This window comes from Idiotropiscis lumnitzeri, chromosome 12 (genome assembly GCF_059441095.1).
Source record: "Idiotropiscis lumnitzeri isolate Australia: NSW breed Sydney's pygmy pipehorse chromosome 12, RoL_Ilum_1.0, whole genome shotgun sequence".
NCBI classification, from domain to species: Eukaryota; Metazoa; Chordata; class Actinopteri; order Syngnathiformes; family Syngnathidae; genus Idiotropiscis; species Idiotropiscis lumnitzeri.
This window is the reverse complement of record NC_142402.1, coordinates 13084950-13099909: the sequence shown is the minus strand read 5'-3', so window position 1 is coordinate 13099909 and position 14960 is coordinate 13084950. Positions and strand designations below refer to the sequence as shown.

At 40.8% G+C, this 14960-nt stretch overlaps 1 protein-coding gene and 1 long non-coding RNA gene across 3 annotated transcripts; one reads left to right on the top strand and one right to left on the bottom strand.

Annotated features, from left to right (window-relative positions):
* Window positions 1-1006: 1006 nt before the first annotated feature.
* On the top strand, window positions 1007-13433 carry LOC148325992 (voltage-dependent calcium channel beta subunit-associated regulatory protein-like). 2 transcript variants are annotated; one of them, XM_088311660.1, is made up of 11 exons: window positions 1007-1281; window positions 1349-1453; window positions 4770-4841; window positions 7384-7529; window positions 8293-8354; window positions 8434-8596; window positions 9312-9492; window positions 9584-9697; window positions 10313-10511; window positions 10607-10808; window positions 10900-13433. In XM_088311660.1, exons 3-11 carry the CDS (start codon window positions 4794-4796, stop codon window positions 12644-12646), a joined length of 2862 nt encoding a protein of 953 aa, XP_088167786.1. In that variant the 5' UTR covers window positions 1007-1281; window positions 1349-1453; window positions 4770-4793; the 3' UTR covers window positions 12647-13433. The 2 variants fall into 2 exon arrangements, with proteins under 2 accessions (XP_088167786.1, XP_088167787.1); XM_088311661.1 differs by lacking the exons at window positions 1007-1281; window positions 1349-1453; window positions 4770-4841 and adding an exon at window positions 7063-7178.
* Window positions 3289-6416, bottom strand: LOC148325993 (uncharacterized). The gene is made up of 3 exons (XR_015846206.1): window positions 6210-6416; window positions 4752-4978; window positions 3289-3599 (listed from the first exon to the last, which is right to left on the bottom strand). It is a non-coding gene; the product is annotated as an uncharacterized LOC148325993 (long non-coding RNA).
* Window positions 13434-14960: the final 1527 nt, after the last annotated feature.

Sequence of the window (14960 nt, the reverse complement as noted above, 5' to 3'; positions counted from 1 at the left end):
GACCATAGGTGAGGGGAGGAAAGTAAATCGAGTGCTTTGCCTTTCGCTCAGCTCCTTCTTCACCACGACGGACCAATACAGAGTCCGCAAAGAGAGAAAGAGAGAGAGAGAGAGAGAGAGAGAGAGTGTCCACTCTTGAAATTCTTTTCTGGGCCTTTATAGCAGCCACTTTCAGTTCTTGTTTGTTTCTGGGGGGTTCTCCCTTCAGTTTCCTTTTGAGGAGGTGAAATGCATGCTCTATTGGGTTATGGTCCGCTGATTGACATGGCCAATCTAAGACCTTCCACTTTTCACCCCTGACAAAGTCCTTTGTTGTATTGGCATTGTTTTTTGGGTCATTGTCTAGTGGCATGGTGAAGCTTCATGCATCCTACACTGTTTTACTTACTTTTTTTTATTTTACTTTTTAGTACAATAGAATACAATGCAACTTTATTTATATAGCGCATTAGACCTAAAGATCACTTTGTGTTTTATCACTTGGAATATTGTAACTCAACACAAGTTCACTCTATAGTGTACTTTTTTAATTCCCTTTATTGTGTTTTAACAATGATTGATTAATAATCAATATTAATGGCAGAAATTTCGGGCCCCAAACTCAAACGTCTGCCAAATTGCCCCAATGGAGGCGTTGGTCGGCTCAAATGATGGTGTAATGCTGCCACCGTGTGGTAGAAAGTCAGACTACAATAACGTCTTTCCATGATGACGTTCATCACTCCTATGAATGATGTAAAAACATCCATCCATCCATTATCCGAGGCGCCTATCCTCACACGTTGACGTAAATAAATTTAATTAAAAACATATTTAACAAATGAAATACGTAAAAAGAAAACGCCGGAGTCCTCTAATCATCGATTTTAAGACGATCAATAACAGCAAGCTGTGAATGGGGGGGAGGGGGTGGTATAGGGTGGGCGGGGCAGTGGGTGCATGGGGAGTCTCCGCCATCTCGCATCATCATCATCATTATCATCATCATCATCATCATCAGTAGCAGCAGCATCGTCAGGGTCACGTGGTGCGTCGGAAGCAGGGACGGGCGGGTAGTGTGGGTGTGTCCAATGGCGTGCGCTTTTCATTCATAACTCCGGCGCATCTCCAAGCTCCCCCTGATTCAAGGATGCAGACGGGGGGCAGGTTGGACCGGAACCTACGGCTCGGCGAGTCCCCGCGGATCAGCCAGAGAAGGACCCCCACCACCACTACGACCAACTGCGTTTGGCGCGCACGCAGGCGATTTGATGACGACGTGATACGATATAGTCTGATTACGTAAGAAGATGTTTGTCGGCTATGCAGTTGTGGATAATCGCGCTCACCGTGATTTGTTCCTACGCAGGCGGGCTGGGAGCAGCGGGGCATGTGGGACGCGGGAGAGGATGAGGGTCTCCGTCCAGTGACAGCCCGGTAGAGGGAAGCGGCTTCAACACTTTCTGTTTAGAACGTAAGATGCAACACACACTCGCTAACACGCACTAACACACGAGATGCATTTTGGAAAAAGTGATTGTAGTGTCTGGAGATCACCCACCCAACCCATTTACACGCACAACTGGTGCAAACATTGGAAGTATGACAGCAAAAATGTCACAAAAAGTGGACTGAAATAATGATGAGTAATACAAACGCATGAAAGTCAACAGGTAATTGCGCCTTTTGCCATCTAGTGGAAGAGCATTTAATCGTTCTGCCTGTCACTATACGTCACTGGCATAGATGAAAAACTATACTTTTTCTCAAAATACCGACAAATGTCTTTATTCTTGAAAACTTAATGCTTTTTTCCTTAAAATAAATCTTTCTTTTACTTTAAATGAAATTGACTTTTAGCGAAGGTTTTTTTCTTCCAATTTTTTAAGCATTTTTTTCTTAAAAATTTAACACTTTTGCCAATGCAAAAACACATTTTATTCTTTTAAAAGGAAAAAAGATGCAACATTTTGTATAAAAAAAATCCCCTCCATATAAATGAATTATTTTATGTTCAACTTTTTTTCCCCAAATATTACTTTTTTTCTGATGAAAACAGATTTTTCTTGCAAAAATGTAATTTTTTTCACCAAAAACTTTTCCCCCCATAATTATTATTAACATATATATAAATATGACACTTTTCCACAAGACTTTCTTTTGAGTCCCCCAAACATACAACTTAATTCTCAGAAGAATTTGTACTTCCCTCCCAGAAACACATTCCACCAAAAATCGTTTTTAAAAATGTAATCAGGAAAAAATTACCCATTTTATGTTTTTCTCTTGAATCCTTAGTACCCTTTTTCCTTTAACACATTGAATGTTTTTTTTCTGAAAATTACAACTTTTTCTTGCAGAAATCTGATTTAAAAAAAATAAAAACCAAACTACACATTATAAAACCAAACCAAACCAAAAAAGCTTTTTTCATTTAATTCTTATGACTATTTAAATCCAATCGGGGTTTGAATGTGTTAATGATAAGCAAAAAAAAAAGCATTCTTTTGCGGTACACGTTGGCCACAACATTAGACACACTTGCATAATCTAAATTTACACAATACAAGATCTTTATAAAACAAGCCCCCTAAAAACTTTAATAACAATAATAATTGATGTTTTGACTCGAGAGGCATGATATCAAATGAATCCTTTTCTTTGAATGTGATTTCGTTTTTGAGTTATTTGGAATTTTGTGCACCGAATGAGCTGTCATTTCTTTCCACTTTCAATGATAAACTGCATGAAAGTGGGCTTATAATTACACTTTAAGCAATTGATAAATCATATTGATCTTCCCCAGAATAACAAAATGATCTACCGATTTGGACTCATTGACCCGAGTAAGCAGATAAATATAGTCGGTTTTGTGTTTGTGTGTGTTTGCTGAGCTCATCGTCCTTAACATAGCTACCTTGGCTCTGTTGGTATGTATTAGATATTACATAAATTTCCGTCTGAGTCACATGGCTGGAGAATGTGCAGCAGTTAGTACTGTGTGTGTTTGTGTCAGAAATGTCTTGACGTGTACGCTATTATGCGATGTGAGTCCTTCTGCCTCATTCTGTCTCACAAGCACGCAGAAACATTGAAAGGTTCAATCTAAAGACGGGGATTATTTGACAAAAACATTTGCAATGCAATCAAACCGCATGAGCGTTTTACAAAAATATGCATTTTCAAAAGCGACAGTATCTCTGCAAACGCACCTGTCTGACGTCCATCCATTACCTTCACGGCTAAAAACTGATAAACATTTCTGGAACTAGGGAGGTCTTAATCCCCCCCGGCCTTCTAAAATAACCATCCATGTGGATGTGTCCAGATGTGATTGTTCGAAAGCCTTTTATTGTAATTATTTGTTGAGCTAGGAATTACTGTAATCAGAGATAACAGCTTTAGAGGCGTGTTGCAGAAAAACAGAAAATCAGTAGTTTATATAATTGCTCTCAGTGTTTATAGCCATCCTGTGCAGGGGATTTTCATCAGTCGGTGTTGACATAATCACCCAAAAATGGTTGTAATCCAATCATCCAGGACTCACTGCTCCATATGCTTGGTGATTGGCCAGCCTAGGCGATCACCAATCCACTTCATGTTGCCTACTGATGCGGGTGCTGGAGAGCAATTAGCAAAGAGCACAACATCTATAAAGTCGCCATAATACTTGGAAGTAAAAATATTTAAGACATTGCTTTGACATATGAGAAAACAAGCAGGTACTTCATTTTACATGTTCTACACCCAACTACAGAAAACTGCACTCCCCTCCCTAATTATCAGAACCCCTGGTTAAAATGTGTTCTTTGGCGCAGAATACTTTAATTTCCCTCTAAAATATTGTCAGACATCAAACATAACAAAAAAAATCCCATATTAAGAAATAATTCTCTTCCATCAAATCATCTGTTGTGATGTTAATACTTTGTCCAAGGCCCTTTTGCCCACAAAACAGGACCTAATCTTCTCCTTTCGTGTTCCATAAAATGGAGAATACATAAAGAAGCATCTTTGACCATTCTTCTTTGCACTTGGGTCTTCTCCTTAGCACTCTCTTATTTAGCTCACTTTTCAATGGGGTTGATGTCTGGGGACTGAGATGGCCTTGAATATGTGTCCAGAGAACCATGTCTAAAATTTCTTTATGAGATTATAGTCAAATACATTTTTAGGCTTTTAACACTTGTTGGTGCTAATTAACTCATTTAATCCCAGAAATTTTCATTTGAGGAAACCCCTCAATTCCAGCGTTTTTCTGGATTTTGACTCATTTTGCGAGGCCAACACCGAGCTATGACGCAAAAAAAAATATAAAATGGCTAAGACGTATAAATACGTCTTTGGGAGGTGGGTACTACGTTTTTGAAAACGTATATGTATGTTTTATGGATTAAATGAGTTAATGGAGGGCAGTTGGCATTAGAGATGAGAAACAGATCTGGGTCGTTCAGGTATTACATAATAATAACATTTATAGGTACAATGGGTGCTACAGCAAGCCCTAGATACACACGATGCTAGAATTCTTGATCTATCACTAAATACATTCAGCCCTAGTTACATTTAAATCATCGCAATGTACGGTACACTGAACCTTCTGTCATCTAGCAGAAGAACATTTAATTGTTCTGCCATATAACTGTCAGGACACATTAATTGTAGTGATACATTCCAATTTTTCAGAACAATGCAGTGAAATGTCACCTGACGATGTCTCAATGACACAAACGCAACAAAGACACAACAGGTGTTTCGGGGCGCTCACTGACTTTGGTGGTCCTCTGCAGGCTCCGCCCACGCTGACCTGGACCATGAGCAATGATTCGCCTGTTCTGACAAGTCTGACGGAGAACCCTTCTGTGAGTAAACCTGCGTCGGCAACGCGCACGCAAACAGCGCATCATGTTGAGTGTGTCCATGTTTGGACAGCTTGATCTGTCGTCAAAGAGGATCGTGTACATGCGCTCCCTGATGCAGATGAACGATATCGCTCGAGCTGTGAAGTCAAACAAACACGTTACATACTGTATTCCCCCGAAGGCTTTAGACGAATGTAGGTCAAGGCTGTGTTTAATGAATATAAAATAGAACGGTATATGCTTGCTGGTGTGTGGAAAGCACACAGCATTTTACTTAGGGCAGCATGGTGTACTAGTGGTTTGCAAGTCTGCCTTATGGTTCAGGGTTCAAATCTCTTCATATATGTCCTACCTGTGTTTCTATTAAGTAATGCTCACGGTAATACTCAAAGCAACATTAATGCGTGCTCACAGATATCGCAAATCAAGTTTTTGTTTTTTTAATTCCGTTATATTGGTGGACCATCTTGGACAGTGCTCAAAAGTTGGGGGCAGATATTTCAGATAGCAGCAGAAATTCCAGCATAAAGGGTGGAGCAACACATGCAGACAGACAATATAACATTATTCAGTGGCATGTATTCTTTGTCCTCTGCGAAGAAAAATGACAAACATTACTGCAGCTCACCGAGATGTGACTATCGGCGTGTGCAGTATGTCTGAATCATACTGCCCCCAGGTGGCCAAGGTGTGCACACCAGATGGAGCCAAACAAACTGTTTAATACTTTACGTTCTATTTAATAATGTTATTACAGCATTTTTTTTTTAAGTGCAATATTATAAAATGGGATGTTTCATACATTTTGAAAAACATATTAAAACATTTTATGTTGTTTGTTTTGCCACGGGGGACGACAACAGATTAATGGCATTTCCATTTCCCAAAACTATGCTTTTCTTTTGAAAGTATGGATATGTCTGAATGACCTCCAACTTTTGAATGGTGATGAATGCTGCACTAAACTAATCTGACATACTTAATTGAAAAAAAAATCAGATGACTTCTTAGTGTCCAGCATGAAAATGAATCAGATTGACTTCCCAATTCCTGTTTTCTGTTTCTTTCTTCTCAGTTTATTATCATAATTAGAAATAAACCATTATATGAGGTCTACTGGATATTCATGAGGCGTCCACTACTGTACTGGAAGTATTAGGGCACTATGAATTCGAAATGGTTCCGCTATACCCAATTTTTTACAAAACTTTACTCGAGTCATCTTGTCATAAGTGTATTTATGAGCATATTCCATAGCGATGCTTTAAAGTTTGCAACACATGTTCAAATTGCTCTTCCCCAGTAACCCAATTACTTCTACCCTCATCAGAAAGTGACATCAGAACAGATGCAGGACGATCGACTCACTGCGGGGATTGCTCATGTGCGTCTGCATCCTTCTCCGTTTCCATTTTTAGCCTTTGGAGGCCTCATTTCCCCACTCATTGGGAAGCGCTTGGAAATTGAATTAAGGGTCTGGCTGACGTTTCGATTAGCGTCCACGAGGTGCGCTCAGCCAAGACGCACTGAGTATTCATCAGAGAGAGTGCTGTCTCTTTGTACGTGTGAGTCTGTCTGGGGATAAGAATCACTGTGAGGAGCTAGCAACTCCACAGTGTTAATTTAAATCCTTATTAAATAATGTCGCTTATAGCTGACCGACTAATGCCACAAAGAGATTCCGAGCTCGGGAGAAGAATCTATTACTGCACTCTTGCGGCTTGACTATTGCAGTCGCAAAAACTAAGTGCGACAAGCAAGATGTGTGAGTGAGTCTTGTGCTTGATAAATGACAAACGCTGAGTTGTTTATCGCTCCGACATTAAAAATATAAATATGCCATTTTGTTTGATTGATATGTACAATAGGTTCAAAGTGTGCTCGGGTGTTTGCACTGTTGCATAATTGTTTATTGTTAATAAGGAAATTATTAGTACCCTATTAACAATGAACAATTAACCTGCATTTGTACGCCTCTTGACATACAACAGAATAATTAAATGAATACATTTGTGAGTTAATTGATTTAATCATAATTATTTCAGCCTACGTTTTTTTTGTGACATTCTTGTTTGGTTGTTAGGCAACTGTTTAAGTTTGTTTCTTATTCACACGAGGACACATTATATGTTACATATATTACCAATCGGCTAATAGACTTTTAATAGCTTCGTAAACGCGTGCGGTATATTAACTCGGTCTCACACTTGTGACGTCACTCTGCGACACCCCAGTGGTGTGTCAACGAGTAACCAAACCAATTATTATTTTTATATTACAACAGCAACCACGGAACTACCCTCCTTCAACATCAATGCCATGATAAAAATACAGCAGGTGTTGAGTGGCATTTTTATGTCAGTATTGGTTGTTTTCATCTAGGATGTACATGTGGCTTCAGCGGATATGCCAAGTACAAAATAGAACGTTTTCATCTTTTTTTGGGAACAAACCGACAATGCAGATCAAGCGGAAGTATTCATGCACAGTCGTCGATGACTAAAAGCAGTCCGGCTGTTTTTTTTTTTTTTTTTGCCACCAGGATGTGCCTCTGTCGGCAGGCCAGCTGGAAAATTATGTGCTGCTCTTGGTGCTGCTGAGTGTTTTCGCCGGGGGGACGCTGGTACTGCTCTCCCTGCTGCTGCTCTTCTGCCACCGCTGCTGCATGGGTGGGCGCCGCTACTCCAGGTGGGCGCTCCACATTTATACTTTCACGAGACTATATTAGGATGATTGTTGAGCATAGGGGAAAATGCCAGCATACTACACTATCTTGTCCAATGTGATTTTTATTTTTAGCCCCCTTTTAGTTCTTATCCAATAGCAACGGATTATGAAACACAGGTGTAAATGATTAGAATAGCAACTGAAACCAAAATGTATTTATTTTTTTAAATGCCCTCAATTTTCATCATGTAAAGTAATATATATAAATACAACTGACATTTGAAATGTGTTTATTTCGGTATTAATGTACAGCCTTACAGAAGTAGTAAGGTCGAACAGTCGTTTGCAAATTGTAGTTTACTGTATTACACAATACTTAGTGACCTTTTTATTTTATTTTACACTAAACAAATACTCCAAACTAAGCTAAAATGAAGCATTAAAAAAATAAAACACTAACACTACACTAACCCACTCTAAAAACTCATTAAAACTGAGTTTAAAAAAAAAAAGAAAAAAGACCAGCAATGAAACATACCACACTACTGTAACCCCACAATTAGATCAGCAGAGTTTGGCCTCAACAATTCCTGCGATAGTCCCAGAAACAGGAAACCTTCCAGAAAAGTATTCAACATTAAACACTTCTTACTTAAATGGAATAACAACACAAAACTGACAAATTTGGCCATACATGCTTTTCATTAGACAGGCACAATATTGGAAATGAAGCCAAACTGAGATGCCCCAGTGTCTAATAATAAAGTATACGTGTGCTTTTCAGAGCGAGTGATGACCCTGAGAAGACAAACACAACGTACATTGACGATTCTCAGCCCACCCAAGGTCAGAGGTCGTCACACAGTCACCATTTTCACATGTCACTCCTGCGTCGTCACTCCTCTCTCTCCAATGTGTCACTCAGAGATCACCATTCGACTGGATGAAACAGACGCTCTCTCAGCTTCGAGCTGCCACGACGGGGAGTCAGAGAGATTTGTTTCCACCGGGCTGATGGGCCGCAGAGTCTCCTTCAATGAATCAGCGCTGTACGAACAGGAGAGGATGACAGAGGACAAAGGACGCAGGTGCGAGCCGCATACGCTTTTTAGACACTCATTTAGCACAGTTTCACGACCATAATAAAGCCAGGGCACAACTTTTGAAAAAAGAATCTCATGACACACGAGCAAACCAAAATGTATTTATAAATGTATTTGGTCACCTGCCACTATGCGTCTTTGGCGTAGATTGATGAACTACGCTAAGATACAACCACCCGAACCAAATAAAAATTCCCCCCTTTGAAAAAAAAATGTTCCACACAAGAAATATCACTTCATCAAATAATTTCCACTTAATACTTAATATATTTATCTTTTCTTTCCGGAAAAAAACCCTAACATTTCTGCTTTTAGCCCCCAATTTTTTTTTTTTTTTTTAAATACTTTCTCAGAATATTACTTTTTCTTTAAATCAAATTTACCCCCCAAAATTGAACACAAACACAATTTTGACTCAAGCATAAGAAAAAAGAATTGAAAAAAATAATTCCCCCCCCCTCAAAAAAAAGACAAAAAAACTTTTTTTCCATGAAAAATCATTTCGTAAACAGGACTAATTTTACAAGATTACTAAAAATGTTTCCCTTTTAAAGAATGGGACCGTTTCTCTGAAAAATACAACAAAGACAAATTACCTTTAGTACATGATCAATTATTTTTTAGAACAATAAAATCAACTTCAGAAAAATGAAATTGGCTAATTTGTTTGTTTTAAAATGATTTACTCTTGCATTTTTAGATACACTCTGACCGAGGGGGATTTTCACCACCTGAAAAAAGCTCGGCTGACTCACCTGCACCTGCCGCCGGCTCCGTGTGACCTCAAGATCCTCACCATCATGGAATGTGACTCAACTGAAAGCAGTTCAGTCAACATTTGTGAGGCGCCGACTCCCAAACTCCCGCTCACCATCTATCAGGTAACAAGGTTGCAGCGCTCCTGAATTTTGCAGAATTTCATATGAACAAGACCAAATTCTGACACGAGCATATGTTCTCTTTCTCTGCCAGCCGACTGAGAGAAGAGTGTCTGAGTGGTTGGGTCAAAGCCTTAGCGGGGGTCTGCCAGGAGACACGCGTCACTCCGTCGTCCTGGATCAGATTCCCAGACGGGGCTCTCTGACTGTGAGCATCAGCCATTTTTCATTTTCAAAACATTTTTAATACTGTATTTTAAATCAAAGGATTGTGAGTTACACATTTTAGTTCAGTGGAAGTGGTTGGTCAGTCTAATATATTGTTGGAGTCACCAGGATGGTATATGGTTGATGTTAGCCATGTTTCCACCAGGTGGAACAGTTCAGTTTGCTGTAGAAGAGATCAGGTCAGGTAAAGCTTTTAAAGCGATTTTTTTTTGTTTTCTTCCCATCCAATTAATTAATTGTAAGACAGAAGAAGACAAATTTCTCGGTTGACCAATCACCAGACAGAAGTGTGTCGTGTCTAGTGTACCAAAGAGGACCACTATGAACTGACCCAGAGAACGCTTAAAAGTGGGACGGTTCAGATTGCACATTGGCGTGACCTTGTACGAATTTTGGCTAATTTTTAATATTTTGCAAAATATTATTTTTGGGGCTGCTACGTGACATTGGGAACATTGGAGAAACTAGATCAGAAGTTAAGGTTAAGCTTCGAAAATATTTCCGCATTTTAGCGAGCTGAACTCTTCAACTGGCCTCATCATTCACAAAGTGCTTCAATTTGTGATCACCCTCAATCCCTTCATTGATCGATCAGATGGAGGCTCTTGACGGCAGAGGAGAGGCTTCAACTGAACATGTGATGCGGGGAGAGACCACCCATGTTCCTGGCCAGACTTCAGTTTTACAGTTCTTGTCAAAACTGCGGCGGCACACCAGTCTGGAGGGAGCGGCACCATATTTCAAACGATGGAAATTTGATAGGAGCCACCGAGCTGCCAGTCTCGACGCCAAAGGTTTGGAAGGGAGAGTTACCATGAAAGCGGTATTGGGAGAAGCCATTTAAAAAAAAAAAGTGTTTGTGTATTGTTTCATGGGATGGACAAACCAGGATCCCCGAAGAGAAGACCCTTCCAGAGGCAGAGAGCTGCAAGTGAAACCACTGACCATACCGAGGATGATTCTTCTCTTCGAAACGGTGAAACGGGGTCTTTTCCACAAACTCCGAGTCAGACCAGTGGCCTCCAGTCTCTGTCTGCCGAGTCTCTGTCTCAACCTTCCATGGGTCACAACACCTCTGTATTCTTCCACAGGTAATTTTGTCATACCACAAGGCTGAGGTGCGAGAAATCAAAGTCTCCCCGTACAAGTTTCAAATAAATCATGCTTTCTCACTGTGTCCAGGCTAAGTATGGAGGCTGTGTTAGTGGAAGTCAGTGGTAACAGCAGCAGGAAAGAAGAACCACCTTGGCAAACAGATGAGTGCGTCAACCAGAGACAAAAGAGCATCTCAGGTAACAAATCAGGAGTCGAGAAAGGATTCAAACCAGATGCAGTCACAAGGACACTCGGTGACACAGTTGACACTGAACCTTTAGACGAGGATGACTTATTCGAGCCACAGCAGGAAGCCAAATTTGTTCAATTTGAAGATTCACCCAGGAAAACCGAAGGCGCAACACCAGATCCGAGGCAAAACTGTGAGATGGAAGTCGATGAAGGAGAAGAAGCGCTGTTAGGAATAGAGATCCGACCAAGAGCAGATTCAGGTTCTTCTCTATCATTCGGGCTTCGGCATGAGACCGTGGAGGCTCAACCGTCTCTCTACAGAGACATCTGGAGTTTGCGAGCTTCCCTGGAGCAATATGCCTCCTCGGACCAGAGCAGCACCGACCGGGAGTCCATTCGGAGCGATGCCGAAAGCGTCTCATCGCTTGGCTGCACCGGAGCCCGCACTGGGCAGCTGGATAGCTGCTTGTCCCAAGACCTGGATGATGAACCTGAAGCAGAAGGAGAGGTGATGGAGGGAGGCATCAGAGGGGCATCAGGCGGGGCCAGCGAGATGGGAAGTGGCGTTGACGGAGAAGGGGAGGTGGGTAACCGCAAGCTCCTTCAAATGGATAGCGGCTATGCCTCGATTGAAACCCCATCCAAGGGGCCTGAGGAGATGCGCATTTTTGGGACGCCCGCAGCCCCTCGCGGGAAGACGGCCTCAGAGAGGAGGTTGTTCTTCACGAGCTCAGGGAGAAAAGGTTCTGTGTGCGAGAGCACTGACACCAAGCTGTTCCAGGAGGAGCTGGAAGACGACTTAACCGAAAGCACAGAGGATAAACACAAGGGTAATCTCTCGCTCCAAGAACCATATTCACTCGTCAAACCGCTCCATCCCCAGAAACAAGACGCTTTGTCACACATATCATCTCAGCTGTTGAAGCAGACCTCTCAGCCCTCCAGTCTTCAACGACCTCGTCTACACCGCCGCGACTACAGCATTGACGAGAAGACAGACGCGCTTTTCAATGAGTTCCTCCGACACGATCCGAGGTTCGACCAACCGGATTCGCCATTTCGAACCAGGCATCGCTCGAGAGTGCACCTTCGGAAGCAGTGGCAGAGACACAAGCAATACAGCGACCCCGGATCGGGGACCGGGGGTCGCTACTCGCCATCTTTGGAGAGGCAGAGGTTCACTCCTCTGCCGAGAGGTGACAGTGCCAGTTATGCGCTGGACACCAGGTACCACAGCACACTGTCGCGCATAGCGAGCGCGGCAGATGAAGAAGCCAGTGAGATTGCGGCCTGCGAAGAGGCGGCCAAACAGAGCACAGACGATGCATCCGGTGACGGGGGCACCTTGGAGATTAGAACGAATGTGATTGCGAGCGGCCGGGATGACAGTGAGCAAACTTCTTCTGACACAAAAAGCACAAGCAGTCAGCAGCCCGCCGCCGGGCCTGCACGCTGCATGGACCCCCAAGTGGACAACAGGAACAACAACAGCAGCCCATCCAGCAGCCTGTCGGACAAACTGGCGGCAGCGGTGGAGGAGAGGCTCTATGGCGGCCTGCGGAGAGCCGAGCTCGGCCAGGGAGAAACCGGGAGCGTGGTCGCTGTCTCTTACACCGCCTCGCCTGACCACAGTCCCAAGTAACTTCATCATACTCGTACCCCAGATTTTCATTTATCCAGAGACACATGTTCCAAATTCCAATAAGTGAAAATCTGAAGCTTTAAAAAAAATAAAAAATTTAAAAAACAAACATATTTCAAAATACTTTTCAAGTACATTTCTCTAATTAGGAAGCAAAACTTTCTTGTTTCAAGCTGTTTGTCATTTCCCAGCTGAAATCTACTCTAGAACTAGCAGCAAAATATTCAACAAATGTATCTAACACGTCCATTAGCTCAATGCTAATTTATAATGTGAAACATCATTGATGGGCTATTGGGAATTAGCATACATAGTCATTTTAAACCTTCCAAACAGCTATCTTATACCACACAAAGCAACAACAACAACAAAAAAAAGAGCCTACATGATTCCTCACAGGCATACATTCTTTCTGTAATGAACCGAAAGATCAACAATGAAGCGGATTATCGCGAGGCAACACTGCATTACAACCACACGGATGGCCATCCTGTGCCCGCATTTCCTCTCAGACCTTAATCTCCACTGTGATGCCATGTGCTGTGACATGTGACGCCCCTTTTTACTTGCTCAACATATTGCACAGAATAACAGAATTTAGCGCCGCCATCTTTAGAAATATTTTGAAACAAATTGTGAGTTTACCGCATGCTACTACTACTATTACTACTGTATGTCCGAAACTGTGTAAGTGAACGACTGTACAGTTTTAAACTTAAAAGAAAAAGCACTTTTGTTGAGAAGACACATCCATGTCACTATTTCTATCATAAACAACTATATCCTCCGCAAGTGTCCTTGTTTTAGTTTGCATGAAGGTAGTATTTGGTAACAAGGGACTGTTAAACACCGCCAGTGTTTGCACCCTTCTCGAAATAACCACATTGAAGAGTGTTTTTGGCACAATTAAAGCAATTCAGTGTTGGGTGGATTTTTAAAATATATATATATATATATTTTTTTTTTAGGAGCGAGACCAAAACAATTCAGTCCCATTGTACTGTGGAGCTTTTCACTACCATTACGGGTCAACACATTAGATATACCTGCACAATCTTGCAATGGTGCTCAACTACGGAAGCAGATTGCGTATTGCATTCAATATGATTCCGTTCTCAAAGGCTACATTTGATTTTTAAACTGGAAAATCGTTTTTATGAGGTTAGAAAGAGTCAAATCTACATATATATATATATATATATATATATATATATACACACACACATACATATATATACTTTCAGTTGCATTAATTAAAACCAAAATCTTATTATGAACCGTTCACTCAAGTCTTCCTCAGTTTGCAGTCGAACATCCAATGTGGAATATTATCCATTATGTGGCTTTTTTTTTAATGGATTCAAATTAAATTGCCATCACCATGAAACTTAACTGTACAGGCATTATTTTTCATAATTCTCATATGACCATAAAGATAAGTTACCTACTGTATAATACAACTAAAATAAAGTTTGACTGGTGTAGTGGAGACGGAAGGAATAGCAATGATTTAGAGATATTGCTGGAATTGATCTATCTGTCACATGCTTAGCTTTGTGTGTATTGTTTCACAAATCAACATAGTTGGTTGGGGAGGGGAAAAACACTAAAGATGCTTTTCTTGTCATTTCCATGCTATGATCAAATTAATGTAAATGCTACTTCATGATTTCTATTGTTTCTATTGTACTAAGCGGCCACACCATCTCCCCATGACGCAATAAATTCCATTTGCAGTTCTATGGCTATCCTCATACTTCCGAAAAAAAAAAAAAACATATTATGTACATTGAAGACTCAAAATTGTGTCTACTTGTGTTATGTGATCGACCAGTCCAGGGTGTACCTTTTCTCTCACCCAAAGTCAACTGAGATAGGCTCAAGCTCACGCACGACCAGCCAGAGTTATTGTGGAAAAAAAATAACAGTTAGTTACTGATTACAGGTTGCGTCATTAGTTACATTCAAAGGATGCTGCCAACCACGTTTAAAATAAAATTGACAACCAGTTTTGCTTCTACTAAATTGGAAATGCATTTTTAACGAGGCCATTTCAGAATAGTTTGTTTTAATTAAACATAAATTGATACAGCAGTTTATAACTAAATGATTTTTAAATAAAAGAGTCCTAATGGATTTCACTTGCCATTGACAGCTACATGTTTTATTAAAAAAAATAAAAAGTCTTTCGAGACTTCACTTAGCATAAATGTTTTTTAAGGCACTCTATTTTGGCCTGACAGCTTGAATTGTTATTGCAAACTTAAGATGGATATTGTGCATTGTTTATAAAAATAATCATTACATTTTTAGA

Excerpts from the sequence above, each read along its gene's own strand:
- LOC148325992 (XM_088311660.1), top strand. The coding sequence starts at position 4,794 with ATGAGCAATGATTCGCCTGTTCTGACAAGTCTGACGGAGAACCCTTCT. Across the intron at positions 9,698-10,312 it reads CCAGACGGGGCTCTCTGACT|ATGGAGGCTCTTGACGGCAG; the intron begins GTGAGCATCAGC and ends TTGATCGATCAG. Across the intron at positions 10,809-10,899 it reads ACCTCTGTATTCTTCCACAG|GCTAAGTATGGAGGCTGTGT; the intron begins GTAATTTTGTCA and ends CACTGTGTCCAG.